This window comes from Salmo trutta, chromosome 26 (assembly GCF_901001165.1).
Source record: "Salmo trutta chromosome 26, fSalTru1.1, whole genome shotgun sequence".
Classification (NCBI taxonomy): Eukaryota; Metazoa; Chordata; class Actinopteri; order Salmoniformes; family Salmonidae; genus Salmo; species Salmo trutta.
In genome coordinates, this window is record NC_042982.1 from 1,472,831 (window position 1) to 1,493,824 (window position 20,994).

Consider the following 20,994-nt stretch of genomic DNA (forward strand, 5'->3'; position numbering starts at 1 on the left):
AGGAGAGAGCCTCTACACAAGTTTGACCTTGAAATGCTTTGAGGTTTGAGAGACACCACAGGCATGTTTGCTATGCACCAGTTTTACACTGGCCTGCCACTGTGGCTTTTGGAGAAGAACATCAACAACTCTGGGCTGTGTGTGTGTGTGTGTGTGTGTGTGTGTGTGTGTGTGTGTGTGTGTGTGTGTGTGTGTGTGTGTTTGCGTGTGCGTGCGCATGCGACTAACCAGAGAGTGTTTTTTCCTGGAGGAGAGGTCCAGTGTTGTGTCATACAGGCTCTCCACAAAGTTCCTTAGGCACGGCACGTTCACCTCGTTCTTAACAGCCTGGAAATGGAGAACACATATTCAGCATCACGCACACACACACGTACACACATGTACACACACATACACTCAAGCACACTCAAATACAATAAACCTTGATATGCGCATGCCTCACCCACCTGAGGAGCTCTCCTTTTCAACCATCTATTTCCTATGTTTGAGGGGTGCAAAATCCACTTGTCACTTAAATCTCTGGATTGATTCCTTTCATTTTACTCTGGTGACTCTTTCCTACTGTCGCTAGTGCCATAAATGTTTTCCCGTTAACATAACAACAGTGGAAACTTGTAATGACCTGTCAAACTCACTCTAGTATTGCCTGAATTGGACTCAATGGACTACATTGGCTTTCCGTTGCATCTATAAGAACACTAATGCTTGGTCGGGGATTTAAAACACTGTCTCAACACTTGCATCACAAGAAAGAGAAGAAAGATAACTTTATTTTGGTGGGTGTTGATTTTTTGTGTAATTGAAGAAAGTAATGATTTAATACAGCTGAAATGTTCACAAATGAGATGCGTTGAAATGAAAGCAACTTCTGAAAAGGAAAACTCTGATTATAGTGATACTATGTCTGATCTTGCAAACAATGTAAAGTATGTATAGATATGAGTAATCTAGATCCAAGCGTTTTGATTTTAAATAATGTATTATTCTCCTGACGCACTTGTTGAATTATCCAAGAGAAGGTGACAACAATAGTAATGAATAATTAATGAGACAGTCTAGATAGCGCTGGTGAGCGCAGGTAGCCCTAAACAGAGCAGATTTTTGGTGTTCCACGCCTTTATATTAATTTATTAATGTTTGCAAATGAGGTACATATAATTTTATCTTTATTTTATCACAAAGTCTAAAAAATACTTGCTATATTAAGAACTTTTATATATGAGTGCATTTTAAGAAGAAAACACCCCGGAAATTTGACAATAAATGAAATATCTAAATTCATACCAAAATGCCTGAACGTCATTCGTTATTTGTCCGTGCCAGTACAATGTTTTATGTGCTATAATTCAGTCAATATCTGATGGATTTTAAAGATTCTAAAAGTTTGGAGTATCTTTATCCATGGTCCAACTGTTGCATTTATTAAAATGTTTTTTTTTATTTCTAATAGAATTGGGGTTAGGATTAACCTTTGCACCTTAAACAGCTGTTGTTTAGTAAAATAGTAGACAACATTTATTGGTTGGGTCATGACTGTCCTGTGAGTATCCAAATTCCCAGATAGCCTATACAGGTATGATTAATCATTAACATTGCTAAAGCAATTAAATTAGCTTTTTCAAGTTCATTGAAGTCAAACTCCCACATTACTGATCCTGATTGATGATTCATTAACGTCTATAAATGGATTAAAATTGTTTTTGCAACTTCCAAGACTCAAAACCCAAACTATCCCGACTGTCTTGGTGTGTTTGGACCATGATAGTTTATTTGTGATGTGGGAACCAAGGAACTTGAAGCTCTCAACCTGCTCCACTACAGCCCTGTCGATGAGAATGGGGGCATACTCGGTCCTCCTTTCCTGTAGTCCACAATCATGTCCTTTGTCTTGATCACGTTGAGGGAGAAGTTGTTATCCTGGCACCATACGACCACCCCCTCTGAGCAAGCTATCAGAGGGGGTGGCCCCCATTCCCCACTAATTAGTGAACCCTCACCCATGGAAAGATTGATTGCTGACCTCAGCAGCGATACGATCCCAAACTTTGCCAAAGGGCTGAGAATGTTAGATCAAAACTGCAGAAATTGCAAAAAACGCCCTCCAAAATAAACCATCAGGTGCAGGCCTTATAAAGGTTCTCTCCAGTATAGTCCTGATGTATGTCAGCCAGCAGAGATTGACATCGGTCCAGTACCTCAGTGCATAGCAGAAGCACGAGCAAGAAACGGTTGAGATGAGGGGGCAGGTGGAGAGAACCAGGAAACTGATGATGAAAGAAGAAAAGGAAAAGATACTGCTAGCTAAGGAACTGCATTTGAGAACGGAACAATTTTTAAAAAATGGTAAAAACTTATGACGACCAACGAGCATAAACTCTTGAACAAAATCGTCTTCTACAGGAAAAAAATCGGCTTCCTCAGGAACAACTCGATTTAGCCAAAAATAAATATGAAGAAGTCCACGCCAAACTAGATAAATCTGACGAATTAGCTACAAACAGGGGTGTGCAACTTGATAACATGCAGGCAGTTTTGATGAACAACACTCAAAGCAATAATGTTCTAGTCCAAATGCTGCAAACCAAAGACGATCAGTTAATGAACACAATGACTAAGTTGGATGACAAAACAGCGGCACTCATTGATGTCGCTGACCAAATGATTGATGAGAGAACCCAGGTGAGGAAGATTTAAAAAATGATCTCCCAGCAAGCGGAGGAAATCTCATCACTGAATCTCTCGCTCCGCACTCAAGACCTCTAACTGCAAACCATGACAGATAAGTTTGAGGCCGAACGGAGCAAGTGAGACACACGTGTCTAAAATAAGAACTCTAAGCGCCCAAGTGGGCTCTGCGATGCAGCAGAATACCACCCTTAGGTTCCACCTGGAGGAACTCGGCGCTCGGTACACAAAGGAGTTAACTACATGGGCCCTACAGGCCACGTTGGTTTGCCAATCTCAGAACTCAGAGAGCTTGCGAGCACAGCTTTTGAGGCATCAAAAGTGAACCTTGCTAAGACCTCTGACATCTCAGTTTTCAATATTGGACAGGAGCACTCACTCCAGTTAGAGGGTGTGTCATCAGGGATAGGAGCATTGAGAGATGACCCACAACAAAGGTATCTACCCCAAAACCACGATACCAATAACCACCGCGGTCAAAATAACTATAAAGAACGTCGGCAGCAAAACGACTACCGCTACAATCAACCTGATCATTCCGTTCCTGCACCCAACCCACACAAAGTGTCAGGGCGAAGTGTCAAGGGTAACAAAGGCGTCAATGACGATCAAATCGTAGACCAATGCTCTTTAGAAGCTCTGCTAAGAGAAGTACAAAAGCACCAGAAATTTGACAAAGAGGAAAAAGATAAGTCGTCATGACTAGGTGTGGATTAGCCGGAGAACAGGTCTGCCGAAATTAACACCATTTGCGAGGACGTAAACAATCAAATTATTCTCACTCAAAACCCTATCCAGGTTTCGCTCGATCAAGAAACAAGCTTAACCAGTGGTGTGCTAATTGATTTGGGCTCGACAATATCGCTCATCTCTCAAACATTGTTTAATGATCTCAAAAGGGCTTTGAACCCAGCTAAACGTTGGTTAAAAATGGAATGATGCAACACTAAACTTCAAGGTTTCACTCAGACTACCTCGCCTCTCACTTTGAGACTCTGAGATGCTGAAACTACACTTCCAAGACGTATCTCTTGTTCACCCTGTGTATGTTACCAGCCTCAAAACTAAACCCCTGCTACTCGGAGCAGACTTGATGGATGGTTTGGTCCCACTGATGGATTGGAAAAACAACCAATTGTGGTTACAAATAACCGTGCTGTCTCCACTGACAACACTGTCTTCTCCTAATGCTGGCTGCAACACAGTCATCCGCAAGGAGTATCTGTTGAAAGGACCTCTTGGTGAAAAATCTGACTCAAGCAGATATTACGATATCTCGTCACATTCAACCAGCAAACCTGATTGACTATTATTTTCATGATTTTGAGCCAAAAGTCTCTGTGAGTGAGCAACTTCCCTCCTCCTTGGAGTCATGCGATACTGTAGCTAAGATTAACTTCTCTTGTCCTTCAGACACTTACGCAAGCACCGAAGCCGTATCAGGAAAGAAAGCATCAACGTTCAGAGTGGACTCTGCTTACGATGATACATTTTCCGCTTTGAGGGGGACTGAAACCCTTTACAATGAAACTAACGGTGAAACTAGCCCGGTGACTCCAACTGGTGAAACCCTGCGATATCGGCGAAAGATATCCTCGTCTCAGTTCGCAGGTACTGGAAAAGTTGCCATACGCGGATGCTGGTTGAGAGAATGCCAAGAGTGTGCAAAACTGTCATCAAAGCAAAGGGTGGCTACTTTGAAGAATCTCAAATATAAAATATATTTTGATTTGTTTAACACATTTTTGGGGTTACTACATGATTCTTTATGTGTTATTTCATAGTTTTGATTTCATCACTATTATTCTACAATGTAGAAAATAGTTAAAATAAAGAATAAACATGGGATGAGCAGTTGTGTCCAAACTTTTGACTGGTACTGTATAAAAAACAGTTTTTGCTTTCTCATTATGGGATATTATTTGTAGATTGATAAGGGGAAAAAACAGTTTAATCAATTTTAGAATAAGGCTGTAAAGTAACAAAATGTGGCAAAAGTGAAGGGGTCTGAATATTTTCCCAATGCCCGGTATAAAAGATAGAGATACCAAACCTGTTCACGAGGTTGGTTAACTCTCTACGGAATTAGGTATATCCGCTTTTAGTTTTCACCCTCCACATTTTTGAAATCCCTTACAAAATTCATTACATTTGGATTACTTGGTACCACTAGGGCATTTTAAACCCTGATGATAAATGAGTTCACTGAGGTGTGCAGTTATTTTGATTGATAAAACAGGGGTCGCTGTGTTGAAGCCACCTTGCCTCCATCTTGGCAATCCACCACCATTGTAAAACATATATTGGAAGCTATAAAAATGCATTTATTAGTGTCTACATTTGTTTTGCCACATTTATTCTATTACAGACACCTTAATGCATACTTTTAAATGATATTATGTGAGCTAAACAGAAAAAACAGAAAAATATATACAAATATTTTTCTTAAAGTGTAATGTTTAATTAAAGATTACTAATATTACTGTCCACACTACAAAGAAATATACAAATACATATAATTTTGTCCTTTAAATGCTGTAGAATTCCATTAATTCCTATGGAGGACTGCTCCTACTGGGGAGTGCCAATCTAGCCGGCCGGTGGCTTCAAAGCCTCTCAGTGGCCAATACATAGCATCAGCAATCCAGGGTTTATATACATCATTGGTTACAACAACTGGTCTCTTTTATAAACAAGTATCGGTTTCATGACATCATGAAGACGTCAAGGAAAATACATCATATTGTAGTTGTCATCTGGTCAGATAACCAACTTACTGCCGCTACAGGAACTAGGATCTCCACAAAGAGGCCGGCCAGGGCATGCTTAATGTCCTTGTCCTTCACTTCCAGGAAGTACTGGGCACAGTCCTGCAACGGAGAGCAGCACTTATTAAATACTGCATAAACCCTTACATCATAAGGATTGCATGTTGTAAACCATACAGTCAGCCACTAAGGTCAGGTCACATGCTGGTCAACAAAAAGCTAAGTGACGAAACTACACCCTTCTTACAGTGTACACTTGAACACTTTCTCGCATGGATTTAATAATGGTGGAAACTCACTCCAGCCAATGCTTAAACCAATCATATGCTTTTAAATGATTGACAGGAATTTCTGGAATAGGTGGTGAATTGGGACGAGAAAAGGAAAGAAAGGCCTAGGATTAGAAAAGTATACAGAATGCAAAGGGGGGAATTCAAGCTGGAGATAACAAGAGGAATCAAGAGATTCTGGACATATTTAGTACTGTTAGAGATGACCATTCTCACTTATGGGTTCGGATCCCACTTCTGACACTTATTACATTGTTAGCTACATGGATAAGACAGAGAGACATGAATCAAGTTCATATGGAAATGGACCAATATAGGACAATTTCAACATTAAAAGGTGAGTTGTCAGAAAAGACTGCTTCCTATCACTTATAGAATTCACTGGTCCTTTTCAACCATGCAGGATTACACACTTGTTTGAGACAGGTGGGCCTATAATCATCACTTCTGCAGTTTCTGTAGAGCTCACTGCTCACTTCTGTACCTGCATGAACTGGAAGGAGGCTTCAAAGTCCTCCACTGGATACATCTTGATGCGGAAGAACTTGACACCCATGATGAGGCTGATGGTGCTCTGGACCACGTAGGGACTCTGCTCCTTCTGTCTCAGCTCCTTCAGCTCAGACAGAAACGTTTTCTTCACAGCAGGAAATCTGAGAAGGAGAGGAGGAGACAGAGAGTTGGAACAAAGGCAGTGTCCCAAATAGCACCCTATTTGAAATACAGTGCGCTACTTTTGACCAGGGGTAAATAGCCCATTGGGTGTCTATTACCAGAATGCTGACATAGTTAACGCAAGTAATAACGAATTTCAATGGATGATGCTAGCTAAATATGCTAACGAGACAAACGAAAATAATCGAATTGCAAAGAGTCAATCCAGCTCATAAAGTTATACATATATAGGCAGGATCTACCAAATGTCAGTTTTGGTCAGTTTGAACATTTACAAGTGAACGTCAACGAGAGTCATTGTGCTTGTCTGAAGGAACAACAGTACTGGCTCTGGAGCAACATGTGTTGATCAATGAATGCTACAGATTGGCTGGAGATGCTCATACCTGGTGTCCCAGTTTTCTTACAGGGTTGTGTTCATAAGAGCACGCAACAGACAAATGTTCTGATCAGGACCCCCGATCCATTCATTATAATCTAAAAGGCAAAACTGATCCTAGATCAGCACTCCTACACTACGCTAATACTACCCAATCATAGCTCTATTTTTAAGGGCTTTGTTCCTTTGCAGCGATGATCTGGAAAGTTCCAATAAACACACAGCGATTTTCAGTCCTAGTATGGAGGGCAAAGGACTTGTCCAAAACACATGTCTTGTGATCCACTCAGGTCTAGCTCTCTATTTAAACCAGTGAGATTCTCAGGCAGATGTGTACAGAACAGAAGCAGGAGAGAGCATTGTGACAATTCAAACATACCACAACTGCTAAACAGTCATTAGTCATCTCCAATGGCAACATTAAACATGATATGCATCCCAAATGGAAATCTATTCCCTACATAGTGCACTACTTTTTACCAGAGCCCTATAAGTCCTGGTCCAAAATAGTGCACTATATTGGGAATAGGGTGCCATTTGAGACAAAGCCGATGGTATCCCCCTGAATGACAACAGAATTTTCTCACACCTGATCAGTGCTATGGTACATGTTTTTTTTAACAGCATACATTATTGTCCTGCATCCTCAAGTGTAGGGTAATTAAAATATGTTCAAATACTGCCCAAAGACTGACAGCATACTATCTTAACTACACAGTAGCCTATGAATTAATTAAGGAATGAATAAGTGAATGAATGGATAAATGAATGAACGAACAAACAAACAAATAAATGAAAGAATGAATAAAGAAATTAATTAATTAATGAATGAATGACATACAGTATGGATTATTGTTTAAAGATGACTTAATGAACTGTGGGACTTACTTGGCCTGGGCTAAAACTCCTATGACTTCTGCATAGAGGTCTGCTACAATGTGCATGTTACCAGTGTTAGGACCATGATACCTGGCAAACAAACAGACAGGTGTAAGAATAGGGAAAAAGGAAATAAATAAATACTGTATACACAGAAAGTCATATAAAAGCAGAGCTAAACATACCCTTCTTTGTATCTAAAGTGCTTAAAGGCCAAGTTAATGACTTCACTGACCAAACTGTCCAGGACAGGGTGGAGTGGCATCTGGTCATAGAAAGAGAGAGCAAGAGAGAGAGGGGGGGGGACACTGTCATGACAACATTCTGTTACAAACAGAAAACTCCAGTCATGAGTCTGAGATTGAGCAAATGGAATATATCTGCCCTTTAAGCTGCGTCCCAAATGGCACCATATTCCCAAAAAGCCCATCGGGCTCTGGTGGAAAGTAATGCATTATATAAGGGATAGGGTGCTATTTGGGATGTATCCAAGAAGTGGTTGTTCTGTAAAGTATCCCTCAGAGGAGCCATATCTAATGACGATGTGAATGCTAACATTGGTCAAAATGGCACTTATGTTCAGTATACAACACAAACTTTCACTTCAAGAAATTAAGAGTTTTGTTCTTCCCAGAACATTGAAGGAAAATAATGTGCTAGGTGGGTTTAGTGTTTTAGAGTGGAGTATATAGAGGAAATTAGTCACCTGTTTTAAAACTTCTATAAGTACGAGGGAGAAGATGAAGTCGATTGCCAGATCCCTCCTTTCAAGTAGAAAATCTCGGTGCTGTTCATCACTGTGAAACATCAACAGGGTTGGACAAGTTAGCTCAAAGCTGTCAAACTAGAGCAGTTACCAAGTTATGTCACAGATTACACCACACAAATGGGAATATAAATTACAAAAGTGAAATTGATTTATCATTATCCAGTTTGCATTTCCAATAGCATTTCGGCAGCTACAGTTGAAGTCGGAAGTTTACATACACTTAGGCTGGAGTCAGTAAAACTCGTTTTTCAACCACTCCACAAATTTCTTGTTAACAAACTATAGTTTTGGCTGGTCGGTTAGGACATCTACTTCATGCATGACACAAGTACTTTTTCCAACAATTGTTTCCATACAGATTATTTCATTTGTAATTCAATGTATCACAATTTCAGCGGGTCAGAAGTTTACATACACTAAATTGACTGTGCCTTTAAACAGCTTGGAAAATTCCAGAAAATGTTGTCATGGCTTTAGAAGCTTCTGATAGGCTAACTGACATCATTTCAGTCAATTGGAGGTGTACCTGTGGATATATTTCAAGGCCTACATTCGAACTCAGTGCCTCTGCTTGACATAATGGGAAAACCTAAAGAAATCAACCAAGACCTCAGAAAAACAATTGTAGACCTCCACAAGTCTGGTTCATCCTTGGGAGCAATTTCCAAACGCCTGAAGGTACCACATTCATCTGTACAAACAATAGTATGCAAGTATAAACACCATGGGACCACGCAGCCGTCATAACGCTCAGGAAGGAGACGCGTTCTGTCTCCTAGAGATGAACGTACTTTGGTGCGAAAAGTGCAAATCAATCCCAGAACAACAGCAAAGGACCCTGAAGATGCTGGAGGAAACAGGTACAAAAGTATCTATAGCCACAGTAAAACAAGTCCTATATCAACATAACCTGAAAGGCCGCTCAGCAAGGAGGAAGCCACTGCTCCAAAACCGCCATAAAAAAGCCAGACTACGGTTTGCAACTGCACATGGGGACAAAGATTGTACTTTTTGGAGAAATGTCTTCTGGTCTGATGAAACAAAAATAGAACGGTTTGGCTATAACGATCATCGTTATGTTTGGAGGAAAAAGGGGTGGGCTTGCAAGCCAAAGAACACCATCCCAAACGTGAAAGCACGGGGGTGGCAGCATCATGTTGTGGGGGTGCTTTGCTGCAGGAGGGACTGGTGCACTTCAAAACATAGATGGCATCATGAGGAAAGAAAAGTTATGTGAATATATTGAAGTAACATCTCAAGACATCAGTCAGGAAGTTAAAGCTTGGTCGCAAATGGGTCTTCCAAATGGACAAGCATACTTCCAAAGTTGTGGCAAAATGGCTTAAGGACAACAAAGTCAAGGTATTGGAGTGGCCATCACAAAGCCCTGACCTCAATCCTATAGAAATTCTGTGGGCAGAACTGAAAAAGCCTGTGCGAGCAAGGAGGCCTACAAACCTGACTCAGTTACATCAGCTCTGTCAGGAGGAATGGGCCAAAATTCACCCAACTTATTGTGGGAAGCTTGTGGAAGGCTATCCAAAACATTTGACCCAAGTTAAACAATTTAAAGGCAATGCTACCGAATACTAATTGAGTGTATGTAAACTTCTGACCCACTGGGAATGTGATGAAAGAAATACAAGCTGAAAAAAAGTATTCTCTCTACTATTATTCTGACATTTCACATTCTTAAAATAAAGTGGTGATCCTAACTGACCTAAGACAGGGAATTGTTACTGGGATTAAATGTCAGGAATTGTGAAAAACTGAGTTTAAATGTATTTGGTTAAGGTGTATGTAAACTTCCGACTTCAACTGTATATTCTTCGATAGCCATCTGTTATGCAATAAGTCAATCGCTCTGGATAAGAGCGTCTGCTAAATGACTTAAATGTAAATGTATATTGTCAATCAATTCAGGCACAATGTCTTATACTGTACAGTGTTTTCTTTGTGTTTGATTTCTGGTTATAAAATGTGACAGGGTGTTCATGGGAAGTCCTATTGGCCGTTCTGTCTCTTGTACCGTCAAAAGGTGTGTGTGTGTGTGTGATATACGTGTGTTACTTTTTTGACTTGGTGTTGGCTCTGGGTCTGTATTCGTGTGACTCTGGGTCCTCTAGACCGTTCTGTCTTCTGTACCAGTCAAACAGTGTCCTCAGAATGGATGGGAGGCAGTACTCCGCCAGAGAACTCATAGCAGTTATCACCTGAAACAACAAGCAAATAAATGAAAATGGTGTATACATATTTGTCAGTCAGATCATTATTACATAACACTGTTCCCTCCAGCCAAAAACCTGACGTAACGTAAAATCAACATCCATATTAAATTATATTTAATTGGAGTTGCCAACAAATGTGAATTCTTCTTGAAATGAACCAACCCTTCAAATCTTGTCGTTGATTTGTGGTTGAAATCTGGTTAAAATGAGTGCACGTTGACCACTTTTTTTGTTGTCAACCAAAAATTCCATTGATGTTGTCACGGATCCCCCCGGTACTGCTGCTCATTCTGTTCACCAGTTCCGGAGGTCTTCTAGGCTTCACTGAACGGGATTCATTATCATCAACCCTGGACTGTCTTGTCTGATTACACACACCTGGTTCCCATTTCCCCTGATTAGTATGTTATATTTGTGCCCTCTGTCTTTGTTGGTTATTGTTCCCATGTCCATTGGTCGTGTGAGTACCTATGCGTTGGTGCAGCTGTTATGCTGCGTGCTTTTTGTATTGTGTATTACGTATATCGTCTTGTGTCGTTCAACAAGGTTTACCCTCGCTCTTTTGTTTGTGTACAGCCCAGTGTTTTTGTATACGTGTTTGTTTTGGGTGTATTAAAAACCCCTATTGTGTATTCCTGCGCCTGTCTCCAAATCGTTTATACCAGTGTGATAGATGTTGTTGGAATGTTGGTTCAACATATCTTTGCCAATGGGTTGTATTTTTTTCCCAGTCATGTTTCATTTATATCTGCATCAAAATCACTGTGTCTTAACCCTCACTGTCCTCCACACAACAGAAACTGCAGGCAGTGAGAGGGAAGGAAAAGGATAGAAGAGAGAGGGACAAGGGACAAGGGGAAAGAGGAGAGAGAATGGTGAAGGGACACGAGAACAGAGAGAGAGATGGGAGACAGGGTCCTGGGAGACTAGGAGTTGAGGTGCCCATGGGGTGGCATGCATCTCTCCAGGGAGGAAAGGGAGAGGGAAGGAAGGAAGGAAAGGCGGGCCGGCTTGGACCTGGATACAAGCACACGGAAAGGGAGGGGAGTCTGGTGAGACCAGGGGAATACAGCGGGCCTTCATTCAGCACGGTCAGGAGAAGAATCCTGCCTCTGTACACTGTTGAATGGCATCAAGCCTTAGGCACCCGGAAACACATGCACACAGGAACACACACACACGCACACAAACTCACACTTGTGCACGCACAAACACACACAAACCTTCTACTCTACAGGCACCTAGAGAACCACATATTTGGAAAGACCCAGTGGGGAAGGTTGGGTTAAGCACTACCCAGCCAACAAGCATTAACAGTGCTCAATACAACAAGCTTGTGTATCATTTGTTGAGTAACCTTTTCTGAGACCTGAAAACCTGTTTTGGCTCCAGGAGCTAAATTGTATTCGCTTGAGCTCAGCGACGACAACCCTGCCTCACTGATTTTTTTGTCCATTAGAGAGCAACAGTTCTTACCTGGTCAAACTGAGGATCCTCACCCCTCTGCAAAGACTTGATCAAGGGTTTCTCCTGTGAAAACACAACAGAAAAAGAATAGAATAAGAATAGAAAAAACGAATTAATAAATGAATTCAAAAACAAAAAAGTGACACACCAAAGTTCTAAAGACCTTCCTCTCCTAATTCTCTCCATTTCTCATATCAGGACCTAGTGTTGGACGTTCTGGGTATTTTTGGAAAGGGGAGTTATGATCAGTTGATGTATGGTCATTATATAACCCAGGGTAGGTTCCAAATGGAACCCTATTTCATATATAGTGCACTACTTCCTAATCCCTATATAGTCCACTACTTTAGACAAAGAACCACAGGGTTTATATAGAGAATAGGGTGCCATTTGGGATGCAGCCCCAGAGTTAATGAGAAAAGCCATCAGTCAGTTGAAGGTCTGGGCAGCTTCTGTCAGACAGACAGTAGAGATGGGACATTAATGACGTGCCGCATAAGTCTTTACTCAGCTGGATAATGCCCATAATGCCAGTCACCTAGTTTGCGCCTTGGGGTCTCATTTATCAAAATAGACTTGCGCTCAGATTTGACCATAAATTGTGCGTGCTATGCGTTGATGTTGTATGCTATTAATGTCGTCCACACACCAAGGTTGTAAATGATGCATCTTGACCTTGATGTAAAAACCTAAATGGATCATTTATTTTTAGTTGCAAATGTACGAAACATACTTATGAAGTGATTTACACACGCTTGTGTTTAATGCATAGACAGTACCTTTTTAGGATGCGTTTCCCTTCATTTTAATAACTGAAGGTACGCAGAAATGTAGTATAAAACTAAGCAAATTCTATATGAGGCCCCAGGACCGGCCTACCTCTCATGACCCCTGGGGAGGCCTTTTCACTTAACTCTGTGCCAGTGTTCTTCACTTCATGTTGGTACATTCCAATGATTCCAGCCATATTCTTAAATTGTTCAAGTAGCTACATACAGTCTGAATCTAGAAAACATTGGAGTGATTGAAATCTCAAGAGTCAAGTTTGTACTCTCCTGCAAAAACTTCTGCCTACATTACTTAATTGTTAACTTATAGACATACGAGATACTGCATCAGATCCGGTCTCAGGGATGGCAAACTCTGGACTTCCCTTCAATCTCCACTGAGTTGGGTACACCTTATGTGTGGAGTAATCTCCAATGCACTTTAAGATTGGAGGAATTGGTGCCTCTAGGGCATTTCAGACGGCTGTTAGGGGACCTTTTTACAGGGAGAATGTGTCTGTTTTTTATTATATTGTTTTGCTTTTCATGTATAATAACGTATTGTTTAATGTGTATATTATATTTTGATTTGTATTGTTGTGCCAACCAGGGCTCATCTGGAAAAGAGACCTTGGTCTCAACATTGACTCCCTGTCAAAATAAAGGTTAAATCAATACAAAATATAGTTCTTTCTGTCTTTGCAGAATCAGTGCATCAGCATTTTACACAGCCGGACAGTGCTGATTATGGCCTTCTAGGTGTATCAGGGTGCTAAGTGTCCTATTTGGTCAGACAGAACAGCACAGAAGCCATGTATTGATGTTTCCACCCAAAGCTAACAGTCGTAAGTGTTTGACTGTGACAGTGAGTAGGGTGGGGAGATAACTGATCGAGAAGTCAACAAGAAATCCGGTTAGACTTAAAGCCTGCAGGTATAATGCTTTATTCGTTGTTATTGTAATGATTCTGTATGTTATGTCTCTATGCAGGAGCTTTCAAACTGACTCATCGGTTGTAAATTCATCAGGACCATTATGAGATTATAATAAGAAATTATAAGGGATTGTACATGCTAATTACAAGTTGTATAATGCATTATAACCACATCATAATGCATTCTACCTGCAGGTTTTAAGCAAAGCATTACAGACCTTCCTATAGAAGCAGGCCAGGCAGCCTAGCCTGTGACACAGCTTGTGTGTCCCTATTTCCTATATTATGAGTCCTGGTCAAAAGTAGTACACTACATAGGGAATCAGGTGAAATTTGGGACGCAGTCACAGATACATTCAAAAGGGACTGGTCCTCTGTTCATTCAGACAACCTTTTACAGTAGGTGTTGACTCGTGCATTATTAAGTGATATTTAAGTCTTGTTTTCAGTGAATAATAAATGAAAGACTTTCATGCACTTTTAATCTAGATAGAGTTCAAGGCGTTGGTGGAGGGTTAATCCAACACTATTATTCTCGAACAGTAGCAATGTGGAGACATACAGATCATCACATTCAATACTACTCATTTACATTGCTATGACGATATACTGCCGCTGTAGTCCATAACATTACATGGCATTTAAACCATTAAGCTAAAATGATAAACAGCGCACTCCACTTGTAGTGAATGAGGTTATAGTAATCAAGCGGTTATAGTGATCCAATTTCCTGCATGGATGTAATCACTCTAAGAGCAGTGTATGTATAGGAAGAGGACATACAGTATATTGTCATTGGCTAACCAATAGTCCTGTTGGAAGTTGAACCATCGCCCCAGTCTGAGGTCCTGAGCGCTCTGGAGCAGGTTTTCATCAAGGATATCGCTGTACTTTGCTCAGTTCATCTTTCCCTCGATCCTGACTAGTCTCCCAGTCCCTGCTGCTGAAAAACATCCCCACAGCATGATGCTGCCACCACCATGTTTCACTGTTGGGATGGTGCCAGGTTTCCTCCAGACATGAAGCTTGACATTCAGGCCAAAGAGTTCAAACCTGGTTTCATCAGACCAGAGAATCTTGTTTCTCATGGTTTGAGAGTCCTTTTGCTGCATTTTGGCAAACTCGAAGCGTGCTGTTATGTCCCTTTTACTGACGAGTGGCTGTCATCTGGCCACTCTACCATAAATTCTTGATTGGTGGAGTGCTGCAGAGATGCTTGTCCTTCTGGAAGGTTCTCCAATCTCCACAGAGGAACTCTGGCGCTCTGTCAAAGTGACCATCGGGTTCTTGGTCACCTCCCTGACCAAGGCCCTTCTTCTCCGATTGCTGAGTTTAGTCGGGCGGCTAGCTACAGGAAGAGTCTAGGTGGTTCCAAACTTCTTCCATTTAAGAATGATGGAGGCCACTGTGTTCTTGGGGACCTTCAATGCTGCAGACATTTTTTTGGTACCCTTCCCCAGATCTGTGCCTAGACACAATCCTGTCTCGGAGCTCTACGGATAATTCCTTCGACCTCATGGCTTGGTTTTGGCACTGACATGCAATGTCAACTGTGGGACCTTATATAGACAGGTGTGTGTCTTTCCAAATCATGTCCAATCAAGTCAATGACCACAGGTGGACTCCATTCAAGTTGTAGAAACATCTCAAGGATGATCAATGGAAACAGGATGCACCTGAGCTCAATTTCCAGTCTCAAAGCAAAGGGTATGAATACTTATGTAAATAAGGTATTTCTGTTTTTTATTTACAAAAAATAAAAATAAAACTGTTTTTGCTTTGTCATTATGGAGTATTGTGTGTAGATTGATGAGTTAAAACATTTCTTTAATAGATTTTAGAATAAGGCTGTAACGTACATTTTCAGTAGTTATACATTCTACAGTAATTTGTTGCAAAGTTTCAAGTACATGTTTGATGTGGTGGCTGTGCTTGTTGTTAGTGCAGAGAAAGGTTGGTTTCATTAGTTTGGCAGCGATTACAGACTCGACTCTTCTTGGGTATGACGCTACAAGCTTGGCCCACCTGTATATGGGGAGTTTCTCCCATTCTTCTCTGCAGATCCTCTCAAGCTCTGTCAGGTTTGATGAGGAATGTCAATGCACAGCACATCGGGTTCAAGTCCAGACTCTGGCTGGGTCACTCAAAGACATTCAGAGACTTGTCCCGAAGCCACTCCTGCGTTCTCTTGGCTGTAGCTTATCGTTGTTGTCCTGTTGGAAGGTGAACCTTCACCCCAGTCTGAGGTCCTGAGCGCTCTGGAGCAGGTTTTCTACAAAGATCTTTCAGGAACTTTGCTCCATTCATCTTTCCCTCGATCCTGACTTGTCTCCCAGTCCCTGCTGGTGAAAAACATCCCCACAGCATGATTCTGCCACCACCATTTTAGAATAAGGCTGTAACGTAACAAAATGTGGAAAAAGTCAAGGGGTCTGAATACTTTCCGAATGCACTGTACATGAACATTTTAATAAATAAATGCACACAAATGTAATGAAAGAAACAAAACAACTAAATAATAATAATGTGTGGGTGTGTGTAGAGTGTGTGTTAAAGAGTGTGTGTTTGTGTGTGCATCTATCAGTTATACATACTTGTCAGTACATTCACACAAAAAGTAGGTCACATGGGGGAGAGCCGTTGTGCCGTGAGGTGTTTCTTTATTTGTTTTTTGAAACCCGGTTTGTTGTTCACTTGCGCTATACGGAATGGAGTTCCATGCAATCATGGCTCTGTATAATACTGTATGTTTCCTTGAATTTCTTCTGGACCTGTGGAGTGTGAAAAGACCACTGCTGGCATGTCTGGTGGGGTAAATGTGTGTGTCAGTGCTGTGTGTAAGTCGACTATGCAAACAATTTAGAATTTTCACCACATGAATGTTTCTTATAAAAACAAGAGGCGATGCAGTCAGTCTAGTACTGATTTTAGCCCTCTGGTAACAGTGAAGAGCAAAACGTGTTTGTTCTGGGTCAGCTGCAGCTTAACTAAGTCCCTCTTTGCAGCACCTGACCATATGACTGGACCATAATCAAGATAAGATAAAACTAGAGCCTGTAGGACTTGCTTTGTGGAGTGTGGTGTCAAAAGAGCAGAGCAGACCTCTCCCCATCTTTACAACCATTACATCAATATGTTTTGACCATGACAGTTTACATTCTAAGGTAACACCAAGTAATTTAGTCTCCTCAACTTGCTCAACAGCCACACAATTCAATACCAGATTCAGCTGAGGTCTAGAACTTAGGGATTGATTTGACTAACTGTGGTTGCTGACACGTATACTGCAGGGTTGAATCATTAGCATACATAGACACACAGGCCATGTGGTACGCTACACTTTACATGTTAAACAATAGAGAAGCTTCCATTAAACAAAACCCTCTGTGTTCTATTAGATAAATAATTCTGAATCGACTATATGGCAGAGGTTGAAAAGCCAATTTCAACAACAGGTTAGGGTCAATAATGTCAAAGGTTGCACTGAAGTCAAACAGTACAGCTCCCACAATCTCCTTATTATCAATTTCTTTCAACCAATCATCAGTCATTTGTGTCAGTGCATGTTGAGTGCCATTCTCTATAAGCATGCTGAAAGTCTGTTGTTCATTTGTTTACAGAGAAATAGCTTTGTATATAGTCAAACACTATTTTTTCCAAAAGTTTGCTAAGAGTCGGCAGCAAGCTGATTGGTTGGTTGTAAGAACCAGTAAAGGGTGCTTTACCATTCATGGGTAGCGGAATGACTTTGGCTTCCCTCCAGGTCTGAGGACAAACATTTTTCTCCAGACTCAGATTAAAGATATGACAATAGGAGTGGCAATATAGTCCGCTACCATATACAGTAGCTTTTCATTTAAGTTACCAATACCAGGTGGTTTCTCATTATTGCTGAACAACAATAATTTATCCACCTCACCCACACTAACTTTACAAAATGTAAAATTACAACACTTTCTCTTCATTATTAGGTATTTTATGCTTGCTAAATTTGTTTACTTTGACAATGAAATTATCATTAAAGTAATTGGCAACATCAAAAGATTTTGCAATAAATGAGCCATCTGATTCAATGAAAGATGGAGTTGAATTAGTCTTTCTGCCCATAATTTCATTTTTAAAGTATTTCAAACCTTTTTTCCATCATGTGGATAAAACATTCAAGGGTAACTTTCAGACCCAATTTATACTACTATTAAAATGTGACCTGTATCAAGATCAGAGAAACAGATAAAAGAAAGTCCATGTTAATGCCAAATGTAAATGGGGTCTCCCTCAGTTCACCTAGGGTTTTGGAGTGGTATACATCTCAGTGTATAGGTCGTGACTGGTCAGTGCAGGGTGAAGTTTCCCCTCGGTACAGATCTAGGATCAGCTTCCCCTCTCCCAATCCTAACCTCCTGAGTGGTGCAGCGGTCTAAGGCGCTGCATCTCAGTGCTAGAGGCGTCACTACAAACCCTGGTTCGATTCCAGGGATGTATCAACTGGCCGTGATTGGGAGTCCTATAGGGCGGTTCACAATTGGCCCAGTGTCGTCTGGGTTATGGTTTGGCTGGGGTAAGCTGTATTGTAAATAATAATTTGTTCTTAACTGACTTGCCTGGTAAAATAAAAACCTTAGCCATTAATGGGGAAAATGCCAAGCTGAACACAGATCAGCGTCTTGGGGAAACTTTACCCTACACCCTCAGGAGGGTGCAAAGTTGAAGACATCAAGATAGAAATGTACTGTGTAGAACATGTTTGACTGTCTGTCATGTAGAATAGGAAGTTGTGTCAGATTTTATTCATTACATTACTATCTGCAAGTTACTACTCTTTTGAACACTGGTCTAATATATTTTTTTATGCACCAATGCATGATAACCTGACAAAATCCTTAACTTTGATTTATATATACAGTATAATAACATTATTAAATATAATTATAATGGATCCTGATTAACTAGACATAGGCCTACTTACTGAACATAAAAATGCTTAAGAAGTTTCTTAGGAGTTTCCTTCAGAGTTTTTTTTTAAAGAGTTTCTTAATAAGAGAGAACACGTCAGGGATGTGAACACCGGTCATGTACATAGAGTTTGTCTTGGTAAACATCCTGTAGTAACAGGATCCTCCACTGACTAAACCTGAAACCTGAACCTGCAGTTACCGTCACTCCCACCTGCTCCAGTCCTTCCCCTCCATAAGAGGGATCAATGTTGTGAAATGTTAGTCAGCAGGTTCAGTTGTCCAATGACACGACAAACTATAGGAGATTTCACTTTTATCCTCACCATCTGTCATGCCCTGATCTGTTTCACCTGTCCTTGTGATTGTCTCCACCCCCTCCAGGTGTCGCTTATTTTCCCAGTGTATTTATCCCTGTGATTCCTGTCTCTCTGTGCCAGTTCGTCTTGTATGTTTCCAAGTCAACCATCGTTTTCCCCGTTCACCTGCTTTTTGCATTCTCCTTTTTCTAGTCCTCCCGGTTTTGACCCTTGCCTGTTTCTGGACTTTGTACCCGCCTGCCTGACCATTCTGCCTGCCGTGACCATGAGCCTGTCTGCCTCTATATACCTCCTGGATTCTGATCTGGTTTTGACCTTTTTGCCTGTCCATGACCATTCTCTTGCCTACCCCTTTGGATTAATAAACATTGTAAGACTCAAACCATCTGCCTCCTGTTTCTGCATTTGGGTCTCGCCTTGTGCCTTGATACCATCCAGGACCCCTAAAGCGTCTCAGAGTAGGAATGTTAATCTTAGATCAGACCACCCCATCCTATTTATTATGACTTAAAAGCCCCCCCCCCCCCCCCTCCCCCCCTTGGGTTGTGCCGTGGCGGAGATCTTTGTGGGCTATACCCGGCCTTGTCTTAGGACGGTAAGTTGGTGGTTGGAGACATCCCTCTAGTGGTGTGGGGGCTGTGCTTTGGCAAAGTGGGTGGGGTTATATCCTACCTGTTTGGCCCTGTCCGGGGGTATCATCGGATGGGGCCACAGTGTCTTCTGATCCCTCCTGTCTCAGCCTCCAGTATTTATGCTGCAGTAGTTTATGTGTCGGGGGGCTAGGGTCAGTCTGTTACATCTGGAGTATTTCTCTTGTCTTATCCGGTGTCCTGTGTGAATTTAAATATGCTCTCTCTAATTCTCTCTTTCTCTCTTTCTTTTTTTCTCTCGGAGGACCTGAGCCCTAGGACCATGCCTCAGGACTACCTGGCATGATGACTCCTTGCTGTCCCCAGTCCACCTGGCCATGCTGCTGCTCCAGTTTCAACTGTTCTGCCTGCGGCTATGGAACCCTGACCTGTTCACCGGACGTGCTTGCTGCACCCTCGACAACTACTATAATTATTATTATTTGACCATGCTGGTCATTTATGAACATTTTAACATCTTGACCATGTTCTGTTATAATATCCACCCGGCACAGCCAGAAGAGGACTGGCCACCCCTCATAGCCTGGTTCCTCTCTAGGTTTCATCCTAGGTTTGTGTCCTTTCTAGGGAGTTTTTCCTAGGGAGATTTTCCTAGCCACTGTGCTTCTTTCACATGCATTGCTTGCTGTTTGGGGTTTTAGGCTGGGTTTCTGTACAGCACTTTGAGATATCAGCTGATGTACGAAGGGCTATATAAATACATTTGATTTGATTTTTGATTTGATTTAGATCGGCACTCTTTTGATGAATACAGGACCACATGCGTAACCCCAGTGTACTTTTTTTAATGAGTTTAAGCTAAACACATATCAATAGTAATGTAATCAATATATTTTTTAAACTTTTTTTTAAGGATTAGAAATGAAAGCATTAGATTAAGTATTGTACATAATTATATTGAGCTGTAATATCAGGGAATCCCAGGTGAAGCACATACAGTAGCTCTACAATTCCTACTGTATCCCAGGGCTATTCCTCTGTAGTTGTACTAATGTGGTGGGAAAGGGAATGCCTGAGCCGCTTTACTCTCTTATCCAGTCCCATAATGTTTTGAGTTGTAGCAGAGCCTATGTCTAAAGACTCATGTCGAGCGGGTTGAGAGCTTCAAGTTCTTCTGTGTCGATATCACTAAGGCTCTATCATGGTCCAAACACACCAACACAGTTGCGAAGAGGGCACGACAACGCCTCTTCCCACTCAGGAGGCTGAAAAGATTTGACATGGCTCCTCA

At 41.3% G+C, this 20,994-nt stretch overlaps 1 protein-coding gene across 8 annotated transcripts in view; it reads right to left on the reverse strand.

Annotated features, from left to right (window-relative positions):
- Window positions 1–20,994, reverse strand: part of LOC115162863 (protein furry homolog) — a 273,622-nt gene that overhangs the window by 178,084 nt on the left and 74,544 nt on the right. For all 8 annotated transcript variants that reach the window (XM_029714316.1, XM_029714315.1, XM_029714320.1 and 5 more), the window contains exons 3-10: window positions 12,150–12,203; window positions 10,516–10,658; window positions 8,383–8,473; window positions 7,862–7,941; window positions 7,686–7,766; window positions 6,228–6,396; window positions 5,463–5,555; window positions 229–327 (exon numbers count right to left, since the gene is read on the reverse strand). In XM_029714316.1, the coding sequence (XP_029570176.1) occupies window positions 229–327; window positions 5,463–5,555; window positions 6,228–6,396; window positions 7,686–7,766; window positions 7,862–7,941; window positions 8,383–8,473; window positions 10,516–10,658; window positions 12,150–12,203 (810 nt within the window). The remainder of the gene's footprint in view (window positions 1–228; window positions 328–5,462; window positions 5,556–6,227; window positions 6,397–7,685; window positions 7,767–7,861; window positions 7,942–8,382; window positions 8,474–10,515; window positions 10,659–12,149; window positions 12,204–20,994) is intronic.